Source organism: Oreochromis niloticus, linkage group LG17 (assembly GCF_001858045.2).
Source record: "Oreochromis niloticus isolate F11D_XX linkage group LG17, O_niloticus_UMD_NMBU, whole genome shotgun sequence".
In the NCBI taxonomy this organism is placed as follows: Eukaryota; Metazoa; Chordata; class Actinopteri; order Cichliformes; family Cichlidae; genus Oreochromis; species Oreochromis niloticus.
In genome coordinates, this window is record NC_031981.2 from 8,097,913 (window position 1) to 8,113,681 (window position 15,769).

Below are 15,769 nucleotides of genomic sequence, written 5' to 3' on the forward strand. Positions count from 1 at the left end.
CTTTCTCCCTCATCATTTCATTCCCCCCGCCTGCCCCGATCGCACTGTCAGTTAGCCTGTCAATCGGTTTGACAATGTGACTATTTTTGTTATATCATCACTGCAAGAGCCATATGTGGGAGTAAGTTAAAGGTGTAACAGTCTTGCCCCGAAGGATAAAAACAGCCACATGCTGGAAACAAAATAAATTATAGGACACACAGTAAGTCATGTCAGAGTCACGTACCAAAGCCATGTGCATCTATTGATACCCTTTACCTAGCAGTAACCCCGGAGGAATACCAATGAGTCTTGGCTCGGTTACAAGCCCAGCTGGGTTCATGCTCTGTCACATTGTAGTACTGTATTAGAATGAGACTGCCCATTGATTTTAGGGTCTGTTTTTTTAATTTTCTTCTTAGTAAACACACTTTTTCACACTTTATACAGCCCCACCTTGAAGCAGAAGCCTCTGCAGTTGCAGTGCCTTAATTGGTGTCAACTTATCTTTATTTTAAAACACTTTAAGATACATGATTTTTATGGATTTCTGTGTAGTTGGAACCACTGTTTACTCTTCATTTTGCTAAATAAAACATTGCTTTTCATTTCATAGCTGAGAGATGGTGCAGATGATTTCTTTCCCATTTCACAAACTTAATCATCGATGGTAAAGACCTTGGCAATTATAGTAAATGCTTTGTGAAAGATCATTTTAGAATAAGAATACAGTGATTAGATGAAATGTTTTGGAATAACTGCAAAAAAGATGGATATGCATCACTAAAAATAAAGCAATTAAATGAGGCATTCATTGCATTTTATGTGGATGTTTCTGTAAATTATTGCAGCTCAAACTGACATTTATTGCAGTGACTGAACGAGTAAAACAATATGGCTATATAGGCTGTAAAATCTTTTGTTACATGATATCAACATATTTTTCAGGGTTATCGAGTTTTCCTCACACCACCTGTCACACACACAAACACAAAAAAATCACTTATGGATTGAGCCAGCACGGCCCCCGGCTCTGACTGAGCCCATGGCTTTTGATGAGATGACCTTAGACAGGCGAGACACTCGCAACTGATGCCTGCACACACCCAACCGGGCTGTCGGCAGCCAGCAGCAAGCATGTCCCTACTCCTGGCGAAATGCACACAATATTCCAGATATCACAGCCGTAAAATCTGACATCAGATGAAGCGAATTTTAATGAAAGCCATCGTTAATAGCTTCTGATGAGTTATGCATGGATGAGTATCCCCCTGTCCTTGTTTTAAGGCAGTTATCATTTACAAAGCCTCTATAGTTTAAGTATATAAACTTGGTTTGATGGAAGAAAAGACAACTTGGAGTCTTTTGCTCTCTTATTGGATCTTCATTGTCTATCAACATGATATGCATTTATACAACTAATAATCTCTGATGTGTCTGCTTTTTTTATGTTTCGATCTAAAAAACAATCCCATTCTTAGTGCCATTAATCTTTTTGTCACAAAATGAACACTGCAGTTTGTTTCCTTTGTTAGGCCGTGTGAATGATACCTTCAAAGTCCTCCCTAGCTATTTTCTCACTCTTTTACACGAATATGCCGGGAGCAAAGCTGTTAGCATTCACGTCTTGCAAAGGCAGGGCTCCTCTCTTTCCCTCAATAGGAGAAAAAGGAAAGACAATAAGATACGCTTTTGCTTTGTTACAGTCAACCTTTTATATCATGGGATTATGAGTGGTTGGATATGCATGGGAATTTACTTCAACAGGGTTGAATTTGATAGTGGTTACAGGGTGGCGGTGGTGGGGGGGGGTCAGCAGATTTTCAGCTTATGTCCCCTTTTATGCAAGACAGATGTACAAACTGGCCAGTAAAACAGCACAGAATGATATTACATAAGCTTAGTTTCACTTTGACTCCTCGTTCATAAATAGACCTGTTGTCGACAGCTTTAAAGGCTTGTAAAGCACGATGTTTTAATCCCCAGGCAAACAGCGACCAACCAGTGATAATCCCAGTATGAAATATGGGGGGGTCAGATGACACTCACCAACCCATTCAGATATATAGCTGCTATGACTTTGATCACTTCGTGTCACCTGCGTGCTCCTGCACACTAGCACAAAAATCACAAATTTAAACAGCACAAAGCTAAAAAAAAAAAGAAAGCCAAGACCATCAGTCAGTGTGCCATGCCTTTCAATAACATCTGGGAACATTCAGATACCTCAGAGGCAAATAAGGGAGAAGCTAGTTGTGCATGTTTATGACTAAAAACATAAAACTAGGTTTGTAACACCTTTTCTTTTACTTGACTTTAGCTTGCATTGAAACTCACTGAAAATATTTAAAAATGTGAAATTTATGTTTGGTTTAAGGAAACACAACTGTGTCTATGTGCCCATACAATGATCATACAGTCACACAGCCTGCATATGTATCATTTATGGTTATGCAGATGACACCATCCCTTATAAATTGCATCATTTCTTGGACCAAGCAAAATTGATTATAAATGCATTTCCAAATTAACATATGAGTATCAAAACCAGGTCACATTGTACCTACGTGTATTAGTTTCTGTCATCACAACAGTATTGGGTGGCACTGTGGCTACATCTTTTATTTCTGGAGGTGTGACCTTGTCCCCTGCCATTTCAGCATTATCCCTTTAGTAAACAACAGGAAGCACAATGGACATGGCGTGGTGCATGCTGACCATCAGCACTTCACAAAGCCTCAGAGAAAAGCAGGCGCTGGGGGATTCTGCGGATGGTGCTAGAATAACTGATCCTAAAAGGGAAAACCCACACTGTGTGTATGTGTGTCCGCATGCAAAAGAGCATTAGATAGTTGGCTTTGATTAGTTATCTGCGTGTGATCCGGTTTGGGGGCTATTGAGGACAATGGGCCTGCCAGGTCTGTATTTTGACTGTAAAGAAGTGGTGTTAGTGTAGTGAAAGCTCCCTCTACATCAACTTCCAAATAGCAGATAGACTCATAGATAGTCAGCAGTTAAAGTTGGGTAAATCCTGCTGAAATGATCTTTGGCAACAAACAAACTGCTCACTGCTTAAAAGTATATACATTTTATATACTTATATGTATATATATATATATATATATATATAGATGACCGAGCTAAGATCCTGTGGGACTTCCAGATGCAGACGGACAAAATGGTGGTGGCTAACCAACCGGACATAGTGGTGGTAGACAAACAGAAGAAGACGGCCGTAGTGATCGATGTAGCGGTTCCGAATGACAGCAACATCAGAAAGAAGGAACACGAGAAGCTGGAGAAATACCAAGGGCTCAGAGAAGAGCTCGAGAGGATGTGGAGGGTGAAGGTAACGGTGGTCCCAGTGGTAATCGGAGCACTAGGTGCAGTGACTCCCAAGCTAGGCGAGTGGCTCCAGCAGATCCCGGGAACAACATCGGAGATCTCTGTCCAGAAGAGCGCAGTCCTGGGAACAGCTAAGATACTGCGCAGGACCCTCAAGCTCCCAGGCCTCTGGTAGAGGACCCGAGCTTGAAGGATAAACCGCCCGCAGGGGCGTGCTGGGTGTTTTTGTTTTTTTTTATATATATATATACCTATATATATATATATACATGTGTATATATATGTGTATATATATATACTTACTTATACTCCCTATCTTCCAAGTATACAAGTGTGTGCAGCTTGTATTTCTTAAAAATAGTGCATGTTAAGCAAGGTGAGGTGAGGAAATCACTGATGTGGCCTACTCAAGATAGTCTTGGTTGGTAACTCAGCAGTGTCACCAGCGTTTCACCCCTTAACCTGTACGCCTCAACTGAAGATGAGGTACAGTAAGTCTTCACCTGCAGATCAGCCATTTTGGTTTTAAGATGATCTTGTGAAGAAAACAGGACAGGTTCTTGGGAGTTGTTTCCTTCCTTTTGTAACCTAAAACTTTGAGTGGGTAGGTTGGGGTGGTATTTATTAGCTTTGACTTTATGGATGTCCGTTCGGCCATTTCTTTGAGCTTCCTTCTTCCAGTGCTTTGGAATAGGCATTTAAGATGTGGTTCAGAGTGCGTGAGCCTGCACTGCTTACAGAATGGAAAAGGCCCTAGGTTGGCAAGAAGTCAGCCACAGCACAAAGGATTGAGGTCAAATTGGCCATGGCCGGTACCTTCAAGGACAGCAATACGCCAGTAGTTCATCCCTGTGCAACTACTGCCCCTGGATGGCAAACTGCTCCCTCTCAGATTCTCCACACCACAACAAGCCTCCTGATTTCTTTCCTATAAAAACATTTACACGCACACACACGTCAATAATATCTCATAGGTATTTCATCAAATCCATACCAGTTTGAATTTTTGTGCTTTTCTTCATTAAAATCTGCATTTGCATTGCATAGCTTCCCATTTGTGATGAGATGGGATTGTGACCGGTACCGAGTACCGAGTACTGCTTCACCTTACAGTCCAAGCAAAGAGAACTACAGTGAAGCATAGATAAGTAAAGTAAATAATTCTAGGTTCTGTAAAAAGATATGAGAGCATGCATGAATAGCACCTCATCTATCAAAGCTGATTAGTAAGGCAGTGCTACCAGTTATTTTTCTTCCACACACAGTCCAGGCCTTGCCCCAAAGAACAGGCAGTTCATTGTCATAGATCGGCTAGAGAGAGATAGAAATAGAGAACATGAGTCGAGCAGTCAGCCAATAAGGTTATGAAAGTGATAGATACAGCACTAGGAGTAGGTTGGTGTTTTTAACACGAGCCCTTTACTCAGAAGACTGATAGGTAAGTGTCTCTTTCATGGTGTATCATTACATCTCTGGCTTATTTCCAATACCGTAACTTTCCTCTGGCGTTAGTGTAGAATAGGATTTATCTATCTGAAGGAGCTGATGGAGACCAAAGCTGAGCAACAAGGATAATGATCATTGATCTTTTTTCTTTAAGATGGTATTATTTACCTCAGGGACAGAATAGCCTCTATTGTTTGTCACTGTTTGATCTAAAAATTTGGGTTCACAGGCTGTTTATGTTTTAGTAGCTAAAAGGTTAGCAAAAAAAATGTTCGGTTTTTAAAGTATAACAGTATTACTGGATTATGTTTCCTATATTATAAATGAAAAAAGCTAATATTCCCTGATAGACTGACACCAGCACTTGCTTTTCATCAATGAAAGCAGCATCAGTTGTGAAAGTACTGCGAACCACTGAGGTAAAGTTCTATCCTCAGGCACTGGTAGCGCAAAAGCAGTTGTTTGGTATCAGCCTGCACTTTTTTTGTATTTGGTTACAGGAAGCTGTTTCTGTCTTCCTTTCTCTTTTCTGGAGCCTGGAGTAATATATTTCAGCTGCTGGTATTATTTGAGTATCGTTTTTTATGTGTTTATTGATGTTTCTAAAGGATTTCACTCATATAATTATTGTACCTCTGGGTGCCCACAGTGGAATGACAATATAAACTCTGCTTTCACTGACTGAAAGAAACACAGAAATCAAAGAAAATGTATCGGATGTCAATTCTGATTACATGGTGAACTGCAGCTTTTACTCTACAAACTGAACGTATTTTATTGTGATGTCAGCTATGTAAAAAGAGTGAACTATCTGAGTGCTGAGCTACAGTACAGATGAGAGAGCATTCAGTCTAGTCCAGTCTAGCTGAAAGCAGTCTGACTCAGTCTATTGTTCACAAATATCTCTGTCACTATGATTTGATGCGACTACAGATGATTGTGTTTTCCGTCCCTCCCTCTAATTCTCCTCCCGCTTCCCTTTTCTGCCTCACTCATCTCTCTAGTCAGGCTGTCATCTCTCAGTGTCTCTCAGTGTGACTGAGGGCTGCGTAGTGACCAACTTAGCAAGTCGCTTCAGGGTTTACGAACTAAGAAGACTGTTGGGTTTGTGTCAGCTGCCTTCACATCCTGAAATGTTGACTCTGTTTATGATGACTGCTTTTGTCAAGGGTAATTTGAGTGAAAGTAACCAGGAGTTCAGTAGCAAGCAGCAAGTCCTTCAACTGTATGTAGCAAGTATTCATATAGGTCATTTGTTGCTACCTCCGTTGGGGTAGTGGAGTGACACCAAACCCTCAACCTGGAGACTGAACTTTCACTTGAGACCATTTGTAGGTTATACTTTCTCCCATTTTTACTTTGATTTGTTTTATTAGATTTACATATAATAATAATTGCTTAGTTAAACACTTATTTACCTTCGGATACCATCCCATCCATCCATCCATCCATTCTCTTCCACTTATCCATGACAGGGTCACGGATATTCCTTCTGCCCAGCAGCTCCATACGCAACATCCTTTGTCCTAACAGTTAAAATAACAATCCACATAAAATACTTACAGTGTGGTTTTTCAGTGGGAGAATGTCACTAATCAGTACAAATGGGTAAACTTGAAGGAGTGAACTTGATATCATATAATATACCTCATAAGTTAGCTGAGCCACTTTTTGATTCTCCCAAATCCAGAATCATCTTTTTTTTGTTTTTTGTTCTCTGAATCAGGTGTGTTCTCACTACTGGAAACATTCCCTTTAGTTTCGGTTAGAGGCACCACATGACACTCACTGGCTCGCTCTCAATTCTATGCTAAATATGCTAAATAATACGCTAACTCTCAAAGCTGGGTAGTTTACCATAGCACAGAGATAAGAAGCTGTGTGCTCATAGTGAGAGCGCTTTCAGTCTTCTTGGCTCTGGCAAGAAGGCAAGCAAAAAGTTGTCAAAATCAAACTATTTTCAGGTTGCTAACGGTCAGTGTTTTGTGTACATGGATACAAGGATCTGTGTTTTGTTTTATGATATACACTGAACACTCTTTTCATTCACTCTGAAGAAAAATAGGAGTACCTTCTGCTTTAAATGCTTAAAATATCAAGTATTCTACAGTAAAATTAAAAAACTGATGAGATAGTGAAACTATATCTTGCTCATGGGCTTGGTTTAAGAAAGAAATGGAGAACACAGTGACGATCAGGCTGAAAGAAAAGAGGAAAGGATAGAGTGATCAAGAAGGAAAAGGCAGAGCCTTAGGGTGACTTTTTTGACCTGTGGACTTCGACCTTTGAGTCAGTAAGAAGAGAAAAAAGAAGGATGAGAGATGACTTGCCTACTAGCCAGTCATCCCAGTCATCCTCCATTGAGTCCTCTTTGTTTTCATCATCTTTGGCTTTTTTGTTTGGAGCCTCTGAAAAAATGAGCAACGAGAAACTATTTTTTTCCCATCTAGCTTCAGGAAGAATGTCCAGCTCTCTACATGTATGTGTGTAATTACACTTTTATAAGCGTCTTTGTGTGGATGAGTCTCCTGCCAGAGAGATATCTTCCGCCACGCTGCACAGTACAGCCTCGTGGCTTTAATTATGACAAATTCAATCAACAGGAGTCATAAACACATTCGGTGTTGACTGTGCAACAAATAGGTTTGAGGGACTGTTTGTCCTTGTCATGCAAATATTGGGAGTTCAGTTTTATTGTGTATGATCACGCAAGTTAAAGTTTCTGTATTTACAACATGAATGTCTGAGCACTGTGCCAGTTAGACCCAAGTGAGTTCTAGCAGTAGAAATATGCAGATGCTGGCATTTGTACATGCAGCTAATTTTATGCATATGTGTGTTTGTGTCTATGCTTCACTATGTCATCTGTGTTGTCTACCTTTTTTTTTTTTACCCTACAGGCAATCTTCACTCTGGAGATGTGATTTAGGTCAGATATAAAAGCTGATTTTTCTACACATGTAAAAATCAGTTGTAAAGCTTGTAATGCTCATTAATTAGCTAACATGCTCTTTTGTCATCTTATATATGTAGAAGAGTTAAAGTGTAATAATCTTAGAGCCAATGCAAACTGGGCTTTCCCATAAAAGAGTACTGTTGATATTTACCAACAGTAAATACTGCCACTGACCATGTTACATATGGATTTCTAGGAGTGCAAAATAGAGGGAAAATATTCTAATCAAATGCACAATGTGATTAACTGATGTTTCAAGCATTTGTTTTTTTGTTTTTTAGTTAATAGCAAGTGAGAAAACATTTTAATAAACTGAGAATTTTTTTGAAGGCAGCTGATATTTAATTTTACACTACATGTATACTGCAGAGCTTCGTTGATTTAGTTGCATTGTGTTGATAGCTTAATTAAGCTAAAGATACTTTTGTTAAATACATTTTTACCAATTTAGCAAGCAACTGAGTCTTGTTTCCTCACATTTCTCAAATGGTTACATGGTTTAAGGGTCATTGTTTAAGGCTATTTTTTGTTCTGTGCTAAAAAATTCTCTTTCAATTCTTCAGCATAGAAAACAGTAGCCTAGCGTAATCCATAGCCTAGCTTCCTGACATAGCTAAAGAGCGCGCTATTGAATGCCTAGTGAATTAAATCTGCTATGCTTAAAATGTTTCTTAAAATTTGTCTCTCCACCTTAAAGGAGTGGAATAGGATGGTAATATGGATGATGTAGTGTATTTCAGTCTTCACTAATGCTATAGGTATCTTAATTTTAAACCCACATTGAACATTCTCTTCATTCTCGGTGATACCATCCTTTCTCCTTTTTAATCATTACCTTTTAGACCAAACAACTACTTAAAAGCTTCATTCACTTTTGAATGAACTCAGACTCAATGTGTCTCTGTGGGAAAATGCCCCAAGGTCCAGCACAGCTCAGCGTGGCTAGTGACACTGTGTGGGAGGCCATTACTGTTATAGCTGCATGGACTATGATCGTAATTAATCTGAGGATAGCCCATTACATTTGCATGATCATATTGCCTCTCTCCACAATGAGTTTCAAAGGTTTTGTTGTGTGCTTCTTTCTCCCTGGTGTCTCTCCTCTCGACTAATTTGTGAGAGGAATATCCAATAGGACGTGTCAGTGTAATTAGCTGTGTCCTAGGGTTGTATTAGCTCACACTCTCTGCCCTGTCACAATAGTGCGCAATACTTGTGTCAGAGTCATTACCATACTTTTTCATATCATCAGACATGCTTCCTGTCCCGCAGAGTAGAGATAGCCTGAAGTAATGAGCCTGAAAATTTCACCCTCAAATGCCTCTGAGGACCTTAACCCCCTTCTGTCAAAATAATATACTGGTGTGTTTGTTCACTGCTCATAGAATAGTGTGTATACAGAGATGCAAGTGCTGGTTAAGAATAATCAAAATGTCAGGATGCACTGAGACATGGATCCCTTATTACATATAACTCATGTGTTCTTCTGATTTTAATCTGGTTAAGAATTAGCCATATAAGTGACTCTGGAATTCCATATACTTGTCTTTGTGACCACAACTGTCTTATCACATGAAACTTTTTGGGGGAAATCTTATGATCCCTAGGGTGATATTTGGGAGTCAAAACATTATTGTGTGGGGTATAAGAAGGTTTTAAAAGTTCTGCAAAGCTTTTTCACACCATGACTACAAACCTGTTAAATCCAGAACTCAATTAAATAGAAGCTTTATGCTGCAGCTCCATATAGCCTTATCTATTCTGAACTACCTTGCAATTCCCCCCATGAAACTCAAAGTAAAGCACGAAGGAATTTTCCATGAAGGAAAAACAGGATGATGATTTCAGTTCATGCACACTGCATAGGACATGAACGGGAAAAACAAACATACATAATGTCCTGCTCCCCATGGCCCAGTTTACAGCAGCCCATTAATGCCAACACAATTCTGAGTGTTTGTGACGGCTCATCAATCTGCATCTATTTGTTTAGAACTACGCAACAGAAGCCGAGGCTCATGTTTCATGTGTAACTTGATATATATGACACACTGGCAACGATGGTGCTTCTAATGTGATATGTATTTGTATGCATGTGCCAATCCGTGTGAGGCTATATCTGCAGCAGAGCTGCGATCGTTCCAGCCCAGTGCACTCACATGTCATATGTTTACAGGCACGCACGTGGTAGGAGGAACATCTCAGCAGTGCACATGCTGTGTTTGAGTGGCTATTTTGTCTGGAGGTCAATAAGATGTGAATGCAGCTAGCGCCAAATAAGTCAACACAAACTGCCCAAGCATATTAGTCTGTGTCTGCTTTTTGGAATATAACACCCAGATGATTAATTCTGACAGCACCTACGCTTGGAAGCTCATTGTGCCGGGCCAGTCTATCTCGCTGGCATTTTCATCAGAAGAGAACGTAAACAAACGAAGAAGGACAGATGCATGCACACTGCTGAAGTTGTTTAAGTTGCAAGGATGGGAATCCGGTTTGTTTGGACTTCTCCTGCCAGTGTCTTTACATTGAACGAATGATAGCCTATGCATGACCATGAGTCACTTGCCAAGCATGACTCTAGATACCCAACTTTGGAAATAACCTCGTAGAAAAACTAAAGTAAACTTTCCATTGTAATACAGAGTAAATATTCAGCTCTATTTACCTGTAGTTCATTTCAATGGATGGACTCATGCTCACATTATTTAACCATATTTGTATGCATCTGAGGATAGTGCGTGTGCACTCGTTTTTTGATTCTGAAATCTTTTTTGCCATTAAAATTGCTAAGACAAATCTCAGTAAGTTTTTCTTAGTATTTTTTATTCCTCTGTGTAGTGCAGATTCAGACTTCTTCACACTGTCTACAACCTTCACCTCTGTTGGACCTAGGGGAAAAGGTTTGCACCGTGCCACTGACACACCTGAGCATGGACAGGAATAGGAAGTGGGTGCCAGGCTTCGGAGCTGTGCTGCTGACACTCCTAAGTCACATGACTTCAGCACTTGAAGTGCCTCTTGATCGTAAGCATTGCCCTTTACACGCTCTGTGATTGTAAGACTTGATGTTACGCTTGTATAATTCTTCTCAAACTAATGGAATTTCAGTAAAATACTTTCATATTGTGAGATAAAGTGAAGATATTTTACCTCATGAAAATGTAGCAATAATCTATTTCTATTCTATCTATTCTATTTCAACTTTGCATGTTTCAGCATGGTGTTTTGCAATCAGATTTTAAGGATTTCTGTTTATCTTGGTATCACACAACCTGTTTGAACTGTTGAACGTCTTCATCTACTTTTCTAGCATTTATTGCACCTGCCTTACCAAACACCCTCCCCTCAAAAAGTGTGCAGGCTCAGTCAAATGCTTAGAAGTACCTGAATCTATTTCACCTGAACCTGTTGTTTAGTCCTTGCAAAAACTAACACCTTTCCTCAATATTCTATTACTGTGGTGTGGCATGTCACGGTGGACAAAAAGCTAAAGTACTGGAAGGATGTAAGTTTCCCCAAACACTGGTGTGGTTTCTGGTGTGGAGTTTTTTAATCTTTTGGCGAATGATGTGCATGCACTTATTTCAACACTGTAAAAAGTGGTGCTTTGTAGATGTGATGGTAAGCTGCACAGAGTGTTTCATCTATAAATGTCTTGATTGTTGCTGCTTGTTGCATGCTGCTTGTAGATCCTCTGTTTGAACACATTCAGCATTATTCAGCACATTCAGGTTTTGTATCGCTGTGTATCTAAACTACGCTTCTTTTCGTGTTTCTTCAGTGCCACAGCCCCCTACTATAATATTACAGTCCCCAAAGGATTACATCTTTGATCCACGCGAGAACATTGTCATCCACTGTGAAGCCAAGGGGAAGCCTCATCCCAGGTGAGAGAATCCCTGCAATGCCTAATGAATGATTTAGTGTCAAATTAGTAATTCAGATTGGCCTGACACATGAATAAATGTGCTATAACATCTTCTTCTGCTCCATGTGTTTCCTTCATGGCTCTATACTTCTTGGTTCTAGCTTCTCCTGGACAAGAAATGGGACTCACTTTGATGTGGAAAAAGACTCCAAAGTTTTAATGAAGCCCGGTTCAGGAACTCTGGTCATTGATATCAGCAGCGAAAGGGCTGAAGCGTATGAGGGAACTTACCAATGCATAGCTAACAATGAGCATGGCACTGCCGTATCCGACAGCATTGTCATCAGGCAGTCCAGTAAGTCTTCTCTTTGTATTTAAATGCATAAGCTCTAAAAGCTTGGGCTTTAAAAGTGATGACTAGTTGAGTACAAATAAATATTATCCACTCTACATTAACCTCTTGGTGTTAATGTTTGTGACTCACAGGGTCCCCCTTATGGTCAAAGGAGAGAAATGAGGCCATCATGGTGCAGAAGGGGGTCTCCCTTGTGCTGCAATGTCGACCCCCTGCTGGGCTGCCCCCTCCTGTCATCTTCTGGATGGATAATAGTAAGTCGTGTGTACATATTTGCAGACATATAACGTGCAATGACTAAAGAATTTCACCTTCACAAACAAAAGATTGGGTCAAAACTTTCTGACCCATCTCATTTCTGAATGTAGTTGATAAAACAATCTCGTGAGCTAATTGAAGCTTTTTGCATTGTTAAGTTGCTTGTTATTGTCACTCTCTCACCCTCCCAGACTTTCAGAAGCTACCACTGGATAAACGAGTGTCCCAGGCCCTGAATGGAGACTTGTACTTTTCCAATGTTCTCCCAGAAGACACCAGGAGTGACTACATTTGTTATGCTCGCTTTCCTCATACACAAACCATCCAGCAGAAACAGCCGATTTCAGTCACTGTCCTGGACAGTAAGTCAAAACTGGTTTAAATAAGCAATTGATTTCTCCTTAAAGAAGCCAAAAACTCAATTACTTAAATTAAAAAAGGACCTTTTTCTGCATTTCTCACAATATTTTCTACTGAGCCAAGCTTAAGTCAGCTCAGCATATATTTCCTTATATGGTCATCTCACGTGAAAAGCCAGAGCTTACAAGCACTGGGTTCTGTTTGTGGAAGCCAGGTTAGGGGCATCCAATCAGAAAAACGTAGGTTTTTTTAAAGGAAGGAACTAAAACGACTTGTTTCAAATAGAGGAGGAGCTGAAGGGTTTTTAAAACCATGCAAAGCATCTCTAATGGAATCCTAAACTATGAAGCTATGCAGCTAGAAATAACTATGGAGCTAAAAAGGTCTGGTCTAAGCTTGCACAAGTAATTTCCAGCATTTCACATGTGAAAACTTTCAGTTTGTATTGTAAACTGAATATTAGTTTTTCTCTTTTGGTAGACACCCTTTTACTTTACAACTTTGTTTCCTTACTTCACTGTTGGAAAACTGTCGTAGATAAATGTTACTTTCTGTTGGTCTCCCCTGAGCTCTATAAGGGCTTTGATTTTTATAATGTCCTTATCTCAGCCTCACTAATAATAATTGTGTAATTATTTTCATTTTATTTTATTTATTTGTTCTTGTTTTTTTCAATTATGGCTTTGGGTGACACACATGCTTTGCTATACAATGTAAACTAGGAAATGCATTGCATTTCCTAGTTTTGCATGCTTATGATTCTCTGTTATATTACAGTGGAAACAATGAATGAGACTCTGGCTGCTTTATACAATATCACTGATTTCTATAGTGGTGAGTGCTGGTTTATACCCATTCAGCCCCCTTCAGTGTGAACCCGGCCCTGTTTTTACTACCCTGCATAACCATATCTGACTTACACACTCACTCACCTTTAACTTGGCCTCAATCCCCTCCTCTGTAAGTAACACTTGCCCTTCCTCAGGTTTCTCCTACTTCATTCAAATTCAACGTTAATCAATACAAACAAGATACAAAGTGTGATACAAGGCAAAATGCAACTCTATCAATTAATTGTTAATGACAGTTTGTAGCCTTTAAGTAATTATCTATAGTCACAAATTAAAGTACATTATTATGTTAACATTATTTTTACGTAACATTGTTCGTCTCCACCTTGTGAAACTTGATATGGATAATTTGCCATTTTCTGACCTTTCCTGCAAATTCTGGTCCTTTGTTATTTGAACCCTGCATCAAAACATGCTGGCACTGTTCTCTTGACCAAGGCACTGGCTTACAACTGGAGTCAGTCCAGCTGTGCATTTATATGCATGGGTTGTTTACTGAAACAAATGCTTGGGTCTTTCAAAGACATTCCCTTTGCTCCGGTATTGTCTTTATGCTGTTAGTAAAGACTTTCTTTTACATTCTACTGAACCATCTCTCCTATCCACAAATTGTTTTTCATCAACACTACATTTGCCTCTCCCTTTGCCCTTTGAAAATGTAAATCATCCCTGAGGTTTCTGCTCTGTTTTTTAGGAAGAGCAGTCTTAAAGTATAATGTTTTGGTCTGGTGCTGATATGGTCTTGTGCTCTGACCTGTTCAGGCAGCCCAGAGGGCGAGCGTCGTCCTGGTTTTATGCTGCCTCTCGGCACCACCAGCACCAAGATGGTTCTGAGAGGGCAGACTCTGGAGCTAGAATGCATCGCTGAGGGCTTGTAAGTTGGCATATGCAGTAACTACTCTAAGGGTTTATGTTTACTCAAATTAGTGCCGCAGTGTCTGAAAGAGAAGAAAAACTAACTGACTGGAAGAGTTGTTTGTTGAAATCTCTTTTCTTCTGTGATAGGCCGACTCCAGATATCTCGTGGCAGAAAGAAGGAGGAGAGTTACCAAGCAACAGAGTGTCCTACCACAACTTCAAGAAAACACTGAAGATTTCTGATGTGAATGAAAATGATGCTGGCAACTACCGCTGCGTAGCCACAAATAACTTGGGCACTATACACCATACCATCAAGGTCACTGTCAAAGGTAGGCAGATCAGCTCAGGCATGTTACTGATGCCCTTAAATTTGTTTTACAGTATTACCATATTTTATTCTGAACCCCAATTTTTATTCATAAATGCATTCTAATGCAAGCAGATAAATCCACATTTGAATCTTCCATTTATAGAAACAACCAGTGTCTTCTCTCCTATATTAAGTTGAAAGCTAAAGAAAGATTTATAGTGATAGCTCGTCAAGAATTTCACTGAGCATCTTCAGTCTTGTTCATTATCCCCAGCTGCTCCTTTCTGGGTCAGCATTCCCAGGAACCTGATCCTCGCCCCTAATGAAACTGGCGTGTTGACTTGTCGAGTCAATGGAGAACCCAAACCAAGGATAGACTGGTTTGTCAATGGAATTCCCATAGAGAGTAAGAAAAATTAGATCACTTCTAATTTAAAGCAGACAAAATAGTAAACTTGATTAGCTGGGGACTGAATTCTCAGTTCCAGCTCATTTTCAATTAAAGATAATGATGTAGAGATCATCTTGCCCTGTGCTAGACACTCCTGAGGACCCCAGCCGCAAGGTGGAAGACGACACTGTGATTCTCAGCAACGTGCAGTCAGGGTCCAGCGCTGTCTACCAGTGTAATGCTTCCAATGAATTCGGCTACCTCTTGGCGAATGCTTTTGTCAGTGTTCTTGGTGAGTTAAGAGATATTTATTTCATATTAGAACTGCCCCATACAAATCTTTAGTTGGAAACAATTTGGAAAATGGCCATATTAATGAGTTTTACCAAGCATCTTCTCTTTTTTTCCTTTAAAGCTGAACCACCAAGGGTGCTCACTCCACCTAACCAAGTGTACCAGGTCATCACCAACAGCCCTGCATTACTACACTGTGCTTCCTTTGGCTCGCCTATACCAACCATCACATGGTAACTGTCAGCTCATTTGAAATATTATTAGATTTCAAAGCTAAGATGCAATGTACTATACTTGAGCCGCCTTGGTTGCCATTTCTATGCAGGTTCAAAGACAGTCAGATCAGCATTAGGAATACTGACCCATATGTAATCCATGAGAATGGTACACTGGAAATAAATGTAGCCCAGCCGCTAAATAGCGGAAAGTACACCTGCATTGCCACAAACAACCTTGGGATCAAGGAGAACCATGTCTTTCTGGAGGTTAAAG

General features: G+C 39.9%; 1 protein-coding gene across 18 annotated transcripts in view; it reads left to right on the forward strand.

The window, feature by feature from the left end:
* nrcama (neuronal cell adhesion molecule a) overlaps nucleotides 1-15,769 on the forward strand; it is a 60,971-nt gene that overhangs the window by 30,559 nt on the left and 14,643 nt on the right. For 11 of the 18 annotated variants that reach the window (XM_019347132.2, XM_019347139.2, XM_019347142.2 and 8 more), the window contains exons 3-14: nucleotides 10,568-10,753; nucleotides 11,217-11,234; nucleotides 11,511-11,616; nucleotides 11,759-11,952; nucleotides 12,084-12,206; nucleotides 12,402-12,572; nucleotides 14,184-14,295; nucleotides 14,427-14,611; nucleotides 14,867-14,998; nucleotides 15,132-15,275; nucleotides 15,399-15,510; nucleotides 15,603-15,769. In XM_019347132.2, coding sequence (XP_019202677.1) covers nucleotides 10,660-10,753; nucleotides 11,217-11,234; nucleotides 11,511-11,616; nucleotides 11,759-11,952; nucleotides 12,084-12,206; nucleotides 12,402-12,572; nucleotides 14,184-14,295; nucleotides 14,427-14,611; nucleotides 14,867-14,998; nucleotides 15,132-15,275; nucleotides 15,399-15,510; nucleotides 15,603-15,769 — 1,558 coding nt within the window. In that variant the 5' untranslated portion in view covers nucleotides 10,568-10,659. The remainder of the gene's footprint in view (nucleotides 1-10,567; nucleotides 10,754-11,216; nucleotides 11,235-11,510; nucleotides 11,617-11,758; nucleotides 11,953-12,083; nucleotides 12,207-12,401; nucleotides 12,573-14,183; nucleotides 14,296-14,426; nucleotides 14,612-14,866; nucleotides 14,999-15,131; nucleotides 15,276-15,398; nucleotides 15,511-15,602) is intronic. The other 7 variants (XM_019347136.2, XM_019347138.2, XM_019347146.2 and 4 more) reach the window with 3 other exon arrangements.